This window comes from Oncorhynchus clarkii, chromosome 33, assembly GCF_045791955.1.
Source record: "Oncorhynchus clarkii lewisi isolate Uvic-CL-2024 chromosome 33, UVic_Ocla_1.0, whole genome shotgun sequence".
Taxonomy (NCBI): Eukaryota; Metazoa; Chordata; class Actinopteri; order Salmoniformes; family Salmonidae; genus Oncorhynchus; species Oncorhynchus clarkii.
In genome coordinates this window covers 24,124,323-24,140,034 of record NC_092179.1, presented here as the reverse complement: position 1 = coordinate 24,140,034, position 15,712 = coordinate 24,124,323, and the positions used below count along the sequence as shown (strand labels likewise).

At 44.1% G+C, this 15,712-nt stretch overlaps 2 protein-coding genes across 2 annotated transcripts in view; both read left to right on the top strand.

Moving 5' to 3' along the window:
* The window catches only part of LOC139393228 (staphylococcal nuclease domain-containing protein 1-like), a 334,741-nt gene that overhangs the window by 209,273 nt on the left and 109,756 nt on the right, over window positions 1–15,712 (top strand). The window contains exon 17 of the mRNA XM_071141677.1: window positions 659–847. Within this exon, the coding sequence (XP_070997778.1) occupies window positions 659–847 (189 nt within the window). The remainder of the gene's footprint in view (window positions 1–658; window positions 848–15,712) is intronic.
* The window catches only part of LOC139393229 (protein FAM3C-like), an 823,321-nt gene continuing 811,743 nt past the window's right edge, over window positions 4,135–15,712 (top strand). Inside the window, exon 1 of the mRNA XM_071141680.1 lies at window positions 4,135–4,157. The gene's annotated coding sequence lies outside the window, so the exon portion shown is untranslated. The remainder of the gene's footprint in view (window positions 4,158–15,712) is intronic.

Genomic DNA, 15,712 nt, shown 5'->3' with positions numbered 1-15,712 from the left:
AGAAAATCAGTTATTTTAAGGTTGTTGTTGGCGTCAGCTGAAGTCAAGAGGGAAAACAGGTTTATTATTATACTATTCAATTATGGATCTGCTCCAGCTAATCATGGATGTGTTTTGTTAAAGAACTATGAGATGTTCCTCAGCTGTCCCCTAAAAAACAATCATGGTCTATTAGTGTTCCAGCTCAAAGTCACTTTCCGACTTTTCTTTTTGAAACGCTAATTAGATTTTCATGACCTTTATATTCCAGTACCTTTCCAGTCCTTTCATATGGTGTCCCTCTACGGCTCAGAGACCAATGGGATCAATCTAGGGGTCCTGAGTCGTCTTGGAGGTCTAACCCACTGAGTGTCTCCGCTGGGTGTAATTGTGCATGAAAGATGAGCGTGGCGGCGGTGACCAAAACAGCGCGAAGGCCAACTGACAGTGAGAGAGCTGCCACAACACAGCTGTGTTCGTGCGAGCTCAAGGCTCTCAGATCGATAGTGAGCTCAGGGGCCTCCAATGGTCTGTCTATTTAAGGACAGGAGAGTGTCTCCTGCTTCAGAGCACCCTCCGCGCTTTCTCTAATAGAATCTCAAACCTAATCCCGATACAGTACATTAACCCAGTCTCATTTCTCCCTCCTCTTCTGTCTCCTCCCTCTTCTCTCTGGCAGGTGGAGGTGGAAGTAGAGAGTATGGACAAGGCTGGTAACTTCATCGGCTGGCTTCACATCGAGGGGGTTAACCTGTCGGTGGCGCTGGTAGAGAACGCCCTATCGAAGGTCCACTTCACGGCCGAGCGTAGCTCCTACTACAAGACCCTGGTATCCGGAGAGGAGGCCTCCCGTCTCAGGAAAGACAAGGTAAGTCCTCAGTTTGCCCCGTGTTTTTGTTTGTTAGCTTTTTGGGGTTATATATATAGTGTGTGTGGTTCTCTTTACTATAGTTTATAGTTTATTCTTCGTTAGTCAGCACCTCCACACAAAATCATTTTTCTGGGTGTGCTCCAGCTCATGTTTTTCTAGCGTTTTGAGGTTAACAATCTTTGTTAGCCCTGAGGGTGCTTTTGTTTGTTAGTGTTTTGAGGTTAGCAATCTTTGTTAGCCCTGAGGGTGCTTTTGTTTGTTAGTGTTTTGAGGTTAACAATCTTTGTTAGCCCTGAGGGTGCTTTTGTTTGTTAGTGTTTTGAGGTTAACAATCTTTGTTAGCCCTGAGGGTGCTTTTGTTTGTTAGTGTTTTGAGGTTAACAATCTTTGTTAGCCCTGAGGGTGCTTTTGTTTGTTAGTGTTTTGGGGTTAGCAATCTTTGTTAGCCCTGAGGGTGCTTTTGTTTGTTAGTGTTTTGAGGTTAACAATCTTTGTAAGCCCTGAGGGTGCTTTTGTTTGTTAGTGTTTTGGGGTTAACAATCTTTGTTTGCCCTGAGGGTGCTTTTGTTTGTTAGTGTTTTGAGGTTAACAATCTTTGTTAGCCCTGAGGGTGCTTTTGTTTGTTAGTGTTTTGGGGTTAACAATCTTTGTTAGCCCTGAGGGTGCTTTTGTTTGTTAGTGTTTTGGGGTTAACAATCTTTGTTAGCCCTGAGGGTGTTTTGTTTGTTAGTGTTTTGAGGTTAACAATCTTTGTTAGCCCTGAGGGTGCTTTTGTTTGTTAGTGTTTTGAGGTTAACAATCTTTGTTAGCCCTGAGGGTGCTTTTGTTTGTTAGTGTTTTGAGGTTAACAATCTTTGTTAGCCCTGAGGGTGCTTTTGTTTGTTAGTGTTTTGGGGTTAGCAATCTTTGTTAGCCCTGAGGGTGCTTTTGTTTGTTAGTGTTTTGAGGTTAACAATCTTTGTAAGCCCTGAGGGTGCTTTTGTTTGTTAGTGTTTTGGGGTTAACAATCTTTGTTTGCCCTGAGGGTGCTTTTGTTTGTTAGTGTTTTGAGGTTAACAATCTTTGTTAGCCCTGAGGGTGCTTTTGTTTGTTAGTGTTTTGGGGTTAACAATCTTTGTTAGCCCTGAGGGTGCTTTTGTTTGTTAGTGTTTTGGGGTTAACAATCTTTGTTAGCCCTGAGGGTGCTTTTGTTTGTTAGTGTTTTGGGGTTAACAATCTTTGTTAGCCCTGAGGGTGTTTTGTTTGTTAGTGTTTTGAGGTTAACAATCTTTGTTAGCCCTGAGGGTGCTTTTGTTTGTTAGCACTTAACCATTAGCATCAGGCTTAGTTTGCATGGGCTTTAGGGCTCATCCTAACTATAGGTCTTCACGGATCCACCTGTATCCGAATACCGGAGACCCGATCCCGGGTCCAGATCCAGAATTCCTAATGAATCCCCATGTCTGGGTATGATCTAATATGATTGTCACGGGTCTGGTTATGATCTAATATGATTGTCACGGGTCTGGGTATGATCTGATCTGATTGTCACGGGTCTGGATATGATCTAATATGATTGTCACGGGTCTGGTTGTGATCTAATATGATTGTCACAGGTCTGGGTATGATCTAATATGATTGTCACGGGTCTGGTTATGATCTGATATGATTGTCACTGGTCTGGGTATGATCTGATATGATTGTCACTGGTCTGGGTATGATCTGATTGTCACTGGTCTGGGTATGATCTGATATGATTGTCACTGGTCTGGGTATGATCTGATATGTTTGTCACTGGTCTGGGTATGATCTGATATGTTTGTCACTGGTCTGGGTATGATCTGATATGATTGTCACTGGTCTGGGTATGATCTGATATGTTTGTCACTGGTCTGGGTATGATCTGATATGATTGTCACTGGTCTGGGTATGATCTGATATGATTGTCACTGGTCTGGGTATGATCTGATTGTCACTGGTCTGGGTATGATCTGATATGATTGTCACGGGTCTGGGTATGATCTGATATGATTGTCACGGGTCTGGGTATGATCTGATATGATTGTCACGGGTCTGGGGTATGTGTAGTAGAGAGAGAGAAATGTTATTTATGCTGATCCTCTTGCTTTTCACTAGAGTGGAGCGTGTAGCTTGTTGCTGCTGTTGAGCCAGTCATAAATCATCAAATCGCCAATAGGCTACAGTCATAGAGCCTCCTTGTGTGGCAAAAGATAGACGTCTAATCAATGGAAGGGGGAGGATAGGTGACCACGACCAAGAGCCAACAGGTAGGCTGCTACTTAATATTCTGCAGGGAGTTGTTGTTTGTAACAGTAGGATTAGAAAGCTCATTCACTGCAGCTTCAGTTAGCCTAGCTAGCTAACGTTAGCTAGCTTAACTAGGTTCTCCCGTTTTGATGTAGTCAAGACAGGTACTATGTAATCATATTTGATGATAAATAACCTAGCTATGGCAGCTATTAGTCTACTATGGCTTGGTTGCTGTCTCTTGTCTCTCCATCCTCCCTGCTCCCTGTGTCACTCGCTCACAGTACAGTCCCTCCACAGCCTGATACAGCAGTACATCTCTCTCTCCTCTTGTGCTTTATCAGCTCCGGTTATTAACTTCTTATGGCTGGGGGGCAGTATTGAGTAGCTTGGATGAATAAGTTGCCCAAACTAAACGGCCTGCTCCTCAGTCTCAGTTGCTAATATATGCATATTATTATTAGTATTGGATAGAAAACATATTGTCTGTGAGTATAACAGAACTGATATTGCAGGTGAAACCCTGAGGAAAATCAAACCAGGAAGTGGCTTCTATTTTGAAAACTCCATGTTCCATACCCTGCCTTTGCTCCATTTAAAGGGATATCAACCAGATTCCTTTTCTTATCTCTTCCTCAAGGTGTCAACAGTCTTTGACATAGTTTCAGGTTTTTATTTTGAAAAATGAGCGAGAACGATAACATCGCGTCATTGTATGGCCGGGTGCCAGCAGTGTTTTGTATGCGTAACAGAGTTTGGGCAGCCATTGCCTTTCCCTCTCCGACTGAAAAAGACAGTTGCGGTTGATATACCATCGATTATATATTTTAAAAACAACCTGAGGCTTGATTATAAAAAACGTTTGACATGTTTCTGTGGACATTACGGATACTATTTGGAATTTGTCTGCGTTGTCGTGACCGCTCTTTCCTGTGGATTTCTGAACATAACGCTCCAAACAAAGGTATTTTGGATATAGAAATAATCTTTATGGAACAAAAGGAACATTTATTGTGTAACTAGGAGTCTTGTGAGTGAAAACATCCGAAGATCATCAAAGGTAAACGATTCATTTGATTGCTTTTCTGATTTTCGTGACCAAGCTACTTGATGCTAGGTGTACATAATGTTTGTTGAGCGATCGAATAACTTACACAAACGCTTGGATTGCTCTTGCTGTAGAGCATATTTTCAAAATCTGACACGACAGATGGATTAACAAAAGGCTAAGTTGTGTTTTGCTATATTGCACTTGTGATTTCATGAATATAAATATTTTTAGTAATATTATTTGAAGGTGGCGCTATGCAATTCAGCTGTTGTTGATGACAATTATCCCATTAACCTCTAGTGACTCCTCATCCCGTGAACGGGACCGTTGTCATCATCTGACACTAATTAGCATAACGCAACGGACATAAATCTTCCTAGAAAATATTCCTATTCATGAAAATCACAAGTGAAATATTTTGGAACACAGCTTTGCCTTTTGTTAATCACCCTGTCATCTCAGATTTTCAAAATATGCTTTACAGCCAAAGCTAGACAAGCATTTGTGTAAGTTTATCGATAGCCTAGCATAGTATTATGCCTTGCTAGCAGTACTTTATGTGAGATTTTCTCCGGGAGCATCATGTGACCACTTGCGCAATGTAGCCCCCTACGGGTATTCTTCAACATAAATGTGTAAAACTACGTCACAATGCTGTAGACACCTTGGGGAATACGTAGAAAGTGTAAGCTGGTTCATAGCACATTCACAGCTCAATGGGGACTCATTGGCACGCAGCGCTTTCAAAACCTGGGGCACTTCCTGATTGGATTTTTCTCAGGCCTGCAACATCAGTTCTGTTATACTCACAGACAATATCTTTACAGTTTTGGAAACGTTAGTGTTTTCTATCCTAAGCTGTCAATTATATGCATATTCTAGCATCTTGTCCTGACAACATATCCCGTTTAAAACGGGAACGTTTTTTTTCCAAAAATGAAAATACTGCCCCTAGAGTCGCAACAGGTTAACGGGATGGCAGCCATAAGAAGTTTAAGTATCTTTAAAAAAATATATACTTTTCTGCTGCTTCCCTCACTTGGATTGGAACGGGTCTGGATCCGACCAGGTCTGTACTGAACGGATCTAGTTGTCCTCGGGTCTGTTCGAGTCTAGCAGTCCTTGGGTCCGCTTGGTCTCTATATTTAAAACATTTATTTATGCATATCTGGTCCATGTGGGAATAATTTAGGCAACAACAAAACTTTGAAGAGGTAAGAGATGGTGAAATCATTTGGAATAGGGTTAGTATTTGTGGAAAAGTTGGGCTAGTTAGCTAGAAGATATGGACTCCAAGACTAGTTGGTATCACAAAGTCCAGTGGACTTGGGCACCAAGACCAGTACTAGTTGACATCACTCAGTTCCTGTCTTAACTTTAAACAGCTAGTTAGCATGAATGCTATGGTTAGCAACACAGTTAAAAGGCTTTTCATAATATTGGCTTAGAGACCCTGTCCTTGTGTTAGAAATCTGTCACCCCTTCATCATACTATATCAATTTCCTCCAAATACATCAATCTCATCTGTTGCATGGAGAAAGCCAGCCAATGATGAGTGGTGAGACTGATGCTACGTCTTTGGGGAGGAGAATTGCCACATATTCCCCCGTTATCATTGACGCCTCCTTTCCCTTCCTATCGCAGGCCTTTGATGGATGGAGGCCCTCTCTCTTAGTGATCCCAATCTCTCCCTCCATTTTCATTATGCCAGATGAATTCAGTCCTGGGCCAGCTGTCTCGGCAGTCCTCTATCCCCGCTACCACTTTCTCTACCTCTCCCTGCTATGCCCAACGCTTTGGGAAGCTGCCGCATCTGCTTTTCTCCTATCATTGGAATGATCTACTGCTGGAGCCAAGCAGGGACTGTGGTCCCTGTCCTTCCTCTGAATCCATCACGGCTCTAGCAGCACTATATGAGAAACATCCATCTGAGTGGTGGGGATAGGGAGTGAACCTGGGGCCGGAGTACAAAGTAAAAAAAAGTTTTAAAAAATAAGCTATTTTTGGCCTCCCTACCAGTCTGTCCCTCTCCATCGTCTGTCCAGGAGTACAGGCCAGATTGGCTTCGTGTTGCAGACCTGACCTGATTGAGAGCAGAGCTTAAGAGGGCAACAGTGAGATTCTCTCTTTCTCTACTTGAGGGCTGTGATTGTGTTTGAAGTGTGTTTCCCTGAGTGGCATTGAGCCGAAAGACAACAGCCCCCCACCCCCCTTGTGTATATGTGGGGCAGAGGTTTGTGTGCTGTGAACATCCTGGGGGTCAGACGAGAGGCGGAGGGGTTGTGGATATAATTAACCCTTCGGGACCTGGCGGAGGAAAAGCTGAGCGCTCTGCTTTTTTTCTTTCTTCTGAAGTGCAGCCGGGCCGTCCTTCGCTAGGTGTACCATCCTCCTCTCGTCTTCCTCTTCTTCCCCCTCTCTCTCTTTTTATTGCCCCCCCTGGCTGTGGATATGGGAGAAATTGTTGTTGCTGTGTCAGGCGTATCCCCCGACAAGAAAGGGGGCTTGGCGTAATGTAGTGGACTCTGGGGGGTCCAGAGAAACCCTCATTAAAGTTTCCACTGCTGGCGGAGCAGGGCATGAGGGGGGGGGGGATGTTGCTGCTTTTGCACTTGTTCCTAAAACTAAACTGCTTAGCTCGAGTGACTCCCGTCGATATGAGGTTTTTCTTTGCGCGACGACGCCAATGGGAGGAGGTCGTTACGGTTGAAATGAAAGCTCTCACAAAGTTGTCTGCTTCTGTTTTTATCTTTATGGCCATCAGCATATTTGGGCTCGGAGATCAGCATCTCTTAAATTGATGTCTGCCTCCGTTATGCAAGACTCAGCTCAATCGTGTCCCATTTAGATAGGAAGGTCAGGGCCTGGTCACACCACATGCCTAATTCTGTTCTGCCACATCTATCTGGATGAGCGGTTGCATCATTTTGAGATGTAATGCACTACAGATAGACTTGGCGGGTGCAGTGGTGGTCAGAGCTGTCTCTCTAGCTTCTTGCCTTGACAAATTAACTGTTAATCTTCACCCCAAACCCCTAACATGACTTAACCACTGTCTAGAGAATAGATGGAGCACATTTTTACTTAAGCAATAAGGCACAAGGGGGTTTGTGGTATAGGGCCAATAATCCACGGCTAAGGGCTGTTCTGAAGCACGACCCAATGAGGAGTGCCTGCATACAGCCCTTAGCTGTGGTATATTGGCCATATACCACAAACCCCCGAGGTGCCTTATTGCTATTATAAACTGTTTACTAGCGGAATTATAGCAGTAAAAATAAGTGTTTATACGTGGTATACGGTCTGATATATCACGACTGTCAGCCAATCAGCATTCAGGGCTCAAACCACCCAGCTTATAATTAGTGTTACGTTGTTTTAACAAAGCACTACTCATTTTATTCCTATGCCCCGGCCCATTTGAATGCCTTCTCTTGTTTGTTTTGTGGAAGCATTCTTGTGTACCGCGACTTCTCTCTGGATGGTGGAAGAATCTGATTCCTGCTTACAAAGCATCACTGTAAACAAGGTCTGCTGTAACACTGCCTGTATTCTGCTGCCGAACAAGTGCCATTGCATTTGTTTGTGTTACACTCCCACTATTCACATGCTGGGAGAGCGAGAGGGGCGGTGGGTTTTGTACAGTAACAATTGGGCTCAAAGTGGAACGGAGCATCATTTTTTCTATTCAGGCCTAGTTTTACGAGTTCCCAAAGAATGAGGTCGGTAAGGGCACTGGTGCACCGCTAGGGACAATCACAAGAACACTCACACAAACACAAAAATTAAAGTGTTCTGAAATGAAGAGAGACTGGGAGAAAATAACAATCTGTTCAGAATACCAAAGCTCTCTTTTTGTTGTTGTTGTTGCTATGCAGCCCAGTGGGTTTCATTGTCCTCCTTAGTTGTTGTTGACTTGCAATTCTGGCTCTTGTCAATGTTGACTCCTCCATGGGAGCCCCCCCTTCCCCCCCTGCCCCCTGCCTCAGCACACCCAGCCAGTAGGCTGTGATAGAGGAGAAAACGAACACACTGATAATTGGAGCGGCCTAATTATGAAGAAGTAAATCAAGAATGGGTCCTTGATAAAACCAGAGCCCCTGTTTCTGTTGAGCAAGTGGTTTTCTGCTGTAATTACCCGGTAGTGAAAGAGATTAGCTTCCTCTGATAGGCCTTCAGAGAGCGAGAGAGAGGAGGAGGGACGAGCAAGATTATATGACCTTCCTGGTGATCCCGCTATCCCTTTTTTCTGCCTTCTACAGAGACCACTCCCCATCCATCGTTCCCCAGTCTTCCCCCCTTCTCTCCTTAATCATCATCGTAATACCTATAATTAACTGGAATCATGCTTCTTTACAAATGCAGTCATGACCTTATTCCCCTGAACTTCCTTCCTTCATCTGACAGTGGGAGGGGAGGGTGAGATGGGCTGCGTTGTGGGCTGTACGGTTTGTACTGTTTTGTGTGAATACCATTTTGAGAGTCTCTGGCACCTGCATTGCCCGTGACCTTTTAAGAACAGCTGAATCCCTGGGGAGGTAAAGCTTGGCCGACCGCTGTACTGTCTCGTTTCACATCCGTCCGTCAACATGCATCCGTCTGTCTGAGATTCTAAAAGTTGGAACCCCTTCCAAACCGCGTCCTTGAGGACGACTGATTGAAGTACATAATCCTGTTTCAGCTGGGTTTTTGGGAGGAATCCAAGCGTTAGGAGAGACTGACTAATGTTCCACCGCCTCAGGGGCTGTTTGAATACCCAGAGCTACTAGCCAGAGCTTCTCTGGTAATGTTAGGGAAATCAACGTTAACATGTCCCATGTTTGGCCGACAAGCACTGTAAGCATGTCCTGATTGTTGTTGGTACGCAGCAATCTTAACTCTTGCTCACCATTACCAACACTGAGTCACACAAAGGGTCAAGTGGCTTGCTTCATAAGCCAAAACGTTTCCACGTAATCAAAAATCATCCCATTTCTCCCTCTCTATGGGTTGTCCATGATGTATTATTTTTTAGAAGTGTTGTCAGAAATAGCCCCAAAGCTTTGGAGATCTCCCCATGGCCCTATCTGCACAGGCTGATCCACAGTCAGCACATTACACACCTGGCTAAACAAGAACAAGCAGATAATGAATCAAGATAATTGGGGTTTTAGTGAACCCTAAATGCCTGCCGTCTTCCTGAGCACATGCTGGGGGAAGTGTACCTTGGTTTACTATATTCATACTATATATTAATACTCTGGATTAGGCTAGTGATAGCATCTCTTTCCCTAGCCTTATTACCATTTATTGGTGTTACTATGGAAAACATACTTGTCTGGCTGTTTTGTCAGTCAAGGGGATTTACATGACTAGGCTGTATCATGTGGTAATTAAAGATGACCTGTATAGAGGGCATACCGTTACATACAAGGAATCCTGTTGTTACTCTTCCAAGGAACAGGCCGTCTCTATCCATCTATTAGTACCTTCCTCAAAGCAGTGTTCATGCTTTCTGCTTTATTTTTCTCCCTCGGAGGGAGATCCTATTGCAATCACCATGGCGATACCTCAAAAACGCACTGGGGATTATTATTAAATAGCTCATTTGGAGTCGTTTGTGAACTAATGAGCGAATTCGAGAGCCAATCTGCTGGAAATTTCAGGTGCTCCTTCTTCAATTTAGCTCCCCTTTTAACGTAAATCCCTCTCTCTCGCTCAGCCGGCAAGTTATTACTTTTTACTTCAGCCATTTTATTCAGGCCCGGGTCTCTTTCCGTTAGCGTTGTGAAGACGCTCGGCACGGATGTGAAATCATTAGCATTTTTTTCTACCAAATGTCATTAGGCAGTGTGAAGAATTGAGACTAATTGCGTCTCAGGGTAGACAAGTGATTATATATATATGACCATTGCGGTCATCACTTCTCATTGTTACCTGCTTATTTAACAAATGGAGGGCAGTCGGTGTCAGACAGGAGCCACGGCAGCGACACAGAGAATGAAAGAAAGAGTTATCCAATTAGACACCCCCCTTCACACCAAATACCTGGAAAGCACATTGAGAGCCACTGGAAGCAGCCACAGAGGCTGTTGGGCTATTCACACAGCGCCTCACCAAACCTCTGGTTTTAATTTCCAAAGCAACCTATAACCTTTCACATAAACCCTTTTGGTTGAATCAAGTGGGTGAGCTGATGTTGGAGTCTAAGCATGAGTGGAAGTTGACCGGCTCATCCTCTCTCCTGTCAGTCTGATGACTAGGCAGGAGCACCTGTGTTATTGACCCAAAATGGCCGTCCCAACTCTACCCAGCAACAACAGGAAGATCATTGATTGGGTCCAAATGGACAGCCTCTACAAGGACACTGCTGACATGGCACTGTTGAAGTGGGAGATGTGTGAAACATCCTGTCAGAGAATCATTAAACCCAACTGAAACATGTAAACCATGACATTTGAGATTGTCAACATGCTATCCAACAGCACGTACTGTTTCCCACAGAATACAACAACAACAAAGTGGTGGGACATTGTTTCTGCGTCACCGGACTCCACATTCGGCTAATTCTTTCAGTTTGCGTCCGTCTGCGGTGGATTAGAGCGAGGGGTAATATGATGATAGAAAGTAGAACTCTACATTGTGTAATACATTCCCCCTCGCATCATTTCTCAAGCGCTGGGCTCTGGCAGCTTGTTTGCATTGCGATGCCGAGTGATTCTTGGAGCGGTATCAAAACAATCTGTCATAACCAGTGAACTTTGAATAGACACAAGAAAGCTCTTTACCTTTCGCTATAGCGCAAACTCTGTCTCAACTGCTAAGCCCTTCATCTTAAATGAATGAGTGTGGGCCACTGCCATCGTTGTACTCTTGTGTTTTTCTCTCTGTGTAAACATACACTGAAGTATGAGGGGGATATGAAGGGAGACATCCTCTTTAACATCCTGTGTGTGTTTCCTAGTTGCATTGAATAATGCAGGGCTATGGAGGGTGCTGTGCCAGGGACACAGGTTTCACTGGGTCTATTGTACTGGGAGTGAGGCTTTGAGGAAGGTTGGAAGTAAAAACAAATATTCAGTGTTTCCCCTAGATTGTTTTGGTCAAGACGGGATGCCATTTGTTTTATCTTCTCAGAATCTCTCCGGAAACAATGCAAGCGATAGTAGGGAAAACACTGACTTTGACACAAAGGTAGTCAGACATTAGGTTTAATAATAATCCCAAAGTAGTCAAAGACATTAGGTTTTATAATAATCCCAAAGTAGTCAAAGACCATAGTTTTAATAATAATCCCAAAGTAGTCCGACATTAGTTTTAATAATAATCCCAAGGTAGTCAAAGACATTAGGTTTTATAATAATCCCAAAGTAGTCAAAGACCATAGTTTTAATAATAATCCCAAAGTAGTCCGACATTAGTTTTAATAATAATCCCAAGGTAGTCAAATACGTTAGTTTTAATAATAATCCCAAGGTAGTCAAAGACAATTGGTTTAATTATAATCCCAAAGTAGTCAGACATTAGTTGTAATAATAATCCCAAGGTAGTCAAAGACAATTGGTTTAATAATAATCCCATAGTAGTCAGACATTAGTTTCAATAATAATCCCAAAGTAGTCAGACATTAGTTTTAATAATAATCCCAAGGTAGTCAGACATTAGTTTTAATAATAATCCCAAGGTAGTCAGACATTAGTTTTAATAATAATCCCAAGGTAGTCAGACATTACATTTAATAATAATCCCAAGGTAGTCAAAGACAATTGGTTTAATTATAATCCCAAAGTAGTCAGACATTAGTTGTAATAATAATCCCAAGGTAGTCAAAGACATTACGTTTAATAATAATCCCAAGGTAGTCAGACATTAGTTTTATTAATGATTAATTACACTGTTATCTGGTTTCCGTTATAGGCCGGCTGCTCATTAGCACAATGGCCAACCCCATAAAACATGAAACGTACACATAACATAGCCTCCTATCCCACCCCAGCCATATGTCTTTGTTATGGTTGAAAGGCTATTTGAGAAGGGCTGCGACTCTTAGTTAATGAAATGCCTTTGGCCCCTCAGGCGTTAGCCCTGCGCAGTCGGAATACATGGGCTGTTTATATGCTGAGGTCTGTACGCAGGCTCTGTTTGTGATGTGTGTGGCGCAGCGACATGGTCACATGCTATCCCATAGGAGCAATGCTGTTGCGCTACAGTAATCCTTTTGCAATAGATGGCCCTATTGTGAGTGGTGTGGTTTCAGGGCACCCCTCCTTCTGTGGGTAATCACAGGTACACACCACAGAAATAACCCTAGTCATGTAGTAGTCGAACCATCTACCCCAAGGCTGTGTGTGTGTTGTCGGTGACAGGGGGACACAGAGTGTGTGTAAGGACAGGGCTCTTTCCAGTGCCTTGACTGGTGGACACAATGGGGGATGTGACCTGTAGGAGACCCAGCGCTGTTGGCATGATGAGGAAGAGGACTTTGTCTACCACATTTAGTTCCCTATTGTGTGTGTGTCGTAGTTGTGTGTGTGCAGGTGAATATACATTGTGTGTCTATACTGACTGAGTGCCCCTGCCCTCTTTACTCTCCCTCAGTGTGTGCACAACATCCATCTCCCACAACACAAAGGCTAAGAGCTGACAGAGGACATTTCATACCGCTAACATGTTATATAATCTGATTCTCTGCCCTGCCCTGCGCTCACACACACACACACACACACACACACACTCCACTCCCCCAGGGACACACACACTCCACTCCCCCAGGGACGTGGCTCTCCTCTGCAGGCAACAGGCTTGGCCCCCTGTTACCCCACGGTGCCAGAAAGAAAGGTGGAGGGAGAACTGCGTATATCCCCATCTCTCCTCCTCATTCAGACCTAGGCTGCAGCATTCTGTCAGCTCTGCAACTCTCAGCCCTCACAGCCTGTGGAGTGTGTGTTGTTTTATGCGAGTGTGTGTGAGTGTGTATGTGTGTGCACTTGTGGCTGTGAGTGCGTGCAGTTGTCTGTTTGACTGTGTCCTTGGCCCACCACTCGCCCTTCTCCAGTCATCCGCGGGATTCCTGCAGGCTCTTATAGCCGAGGTCCTCTGGGGCAGGTTTGCGGCTGCTCTTGGTCTGCCCGTGCAGAAAGAACACACCCCCCACACCTTCTCCCCCCAGTTTGCTGTTGGGTGATGTTGGGGATAGGAAGTTAAGGGGGAGAAGGGGAGCACACATTGTTGTGGGGAGTGTAATGAGGGATGACATTGTGAATTGCATTACTGCTGGTTAACACATGCTTGGGTATGCAGACTGCAAAAGGGAGGGAACACAAACCCTGCACTGCCTGCCTTACTGCCTGCCTTACTGCTTGCCTTACAGCCTGCCTTCCTGTTCATGGTGGCTTTCCTCTTTATTCCCCTTCTCCTCCTCCCTGCTCTCTCATCTCTCCCTTGCTCTTTTCTCATAACACCCCATTCATCCAAGCTGACTTAATCGGGCGTGTAAGGGTGAAGGATGAATGTTGGCGGTGGTGATGCATTTTGTCCCTCCTGGGACACCATAGGGGATCTTCCGCCCCGGACTGGTCCTTCCTTATTATCCTCCACCTCCAAAGGAATGAGATGAGTTTTGAAAGCAGCAACATGATATTATGACATCATATTAGGTCAACCATAATCTCATAGATGGTTATGCTCCTCATTTATGGGAAATCAACAAATACAGTTGTTTGTCGCTCTAATGACTTGCTTTAAAAAAAAAAAATTAAAAAAAAGTTTTTTTGGTTAACCCATTCATCTTTGAAAGACATATCTATTTAAAAACATTTTTTTACAGCTTTTCTACTATGTGTGTGTGTGTGTGTGTGTGTGTGTGTGTGTGTACACACAATACAGTTGAAGTCGGAAGTTTACATACACTTAGGTTGGAGTCATTAAAACTCATTTTTCAACCACTCCACAAATATCTTGTTAACAAACTATAGATTTGGCATGTAGGTTAGGACATGTACTTTGTGCATGACACAAGTCATTTTTCCAACAATTGTTTCCAGACAGATTATTTCACTTAAAAATCACTGTATCACAATTCCAGTGGGTCAGAAGTTTACATACACTAAGTTGACTGTACCTTTAAACAGCTAGGAAAAGTCCAGAAATGATGTCATGGCTTTAGAAGCTTCTGATAGGCTAATTGACATCATTGAGTCAATTGGAGGCGTACCTGTGGATGTATTTCAAGGCCTACCTTCAAACTCAGTGCCTCTGGGCTTGACATCATGGGAAAATCAAAAAAATTGTAGACCTCCACGTCTGGTTCATCCTTGGGAGCAATTTCCAAACGCCTGAAGGTACCACGTTCATCTGCACAAACAACAGTACGCAAGTATAAACACCATGGGACCACGCAGCCGTCATACCGCTCAGGAAGGAGACGTGTTCTGTCTCCTAGAGATGAGCGTACTTTCCTTGCGTAATAGAAGTTGCCTCTGACATTTCCCCGCGCTACGCTAACATTTAGGCGTTTCGGTGAGTGTAGAGGCAGCGCCACGAAAACATCAGGACCTTCCACTCTCATCCTCGCTTCAGGTGTCCTCTCTAATCGCCCGTCTGTAAAAAATTTTAAAGTGTGGGCAATTGCCAAACAAATACACACACACACACAAGCATGAACACACACACCACACACACTTGGACAAGACATGTTTTAAGGCCTCCTCTCCCAGCTACATTGAACTGGTTTTAATACGGGTGGGCAGTACGACTCCCTCCTTCCCTCCTTGTTCTTCCCTTTAATGAAATGCTAAATATTTGTTTCTCCGGGGCGCCATTTAAATGCTCCCTCCTGCTTTTGGGAGCGTCTCAACCACGCTTTTAATTAGTTCCACTTTAATGAGTCACTCAGTCCTCCTGGAGACTAAGGCACGTTATGTGACTTTGCCTCAAAATGGCCCCCACCATGTCACGTAAACCGGCTCTGACAGGCGCTAGTTGCCTTTGACACCTCTGATGCTGGCTGGGCAGCTCATGCCACCACACTCCCGTGGGGACCGAGGTAACGTTAGATCAGGTTTCCTGGCTGCAACACAATGGTTGCCATAATAATAACCATCTTATGATTTGTTTGTGCCAGCTAGGTGGGTACAGTGCATGTACATTTGGAGAGTGAGGTAATTTGTTTTTTGCTGTATACTTGGATTTGATATAAATACACTGAAAAAATATATAAACGCAGCATGCAGCAATTTCAAAGATTAAAGTTCATATAAGGAAATCAGTCAATTTAAATGGCAGGACAATGGGCCTCAGGACAATGGGCCTCAGGACAATGGGCCTCCAGGTTCTCGTCACCGTATCTCTGTGTGTTCAAATTTCCATCGATAAAATGCAATTGTGCTCGTTGTCCATAGCTTGAGCCTTCCCATACCATAACCCCACCTCCACCATGGGGCACTCTGTTCACAATGTTGACATTAGCAAACCGCTTGCCCACACATCTTTCCGGTACAGTTGAAACCGGTATTCATCTGTGAAGAACCCACTTCTCCAGGGAGCCAGTGACCATCGAAGGTGAGCCTTTGCCCACTGAAGTCAG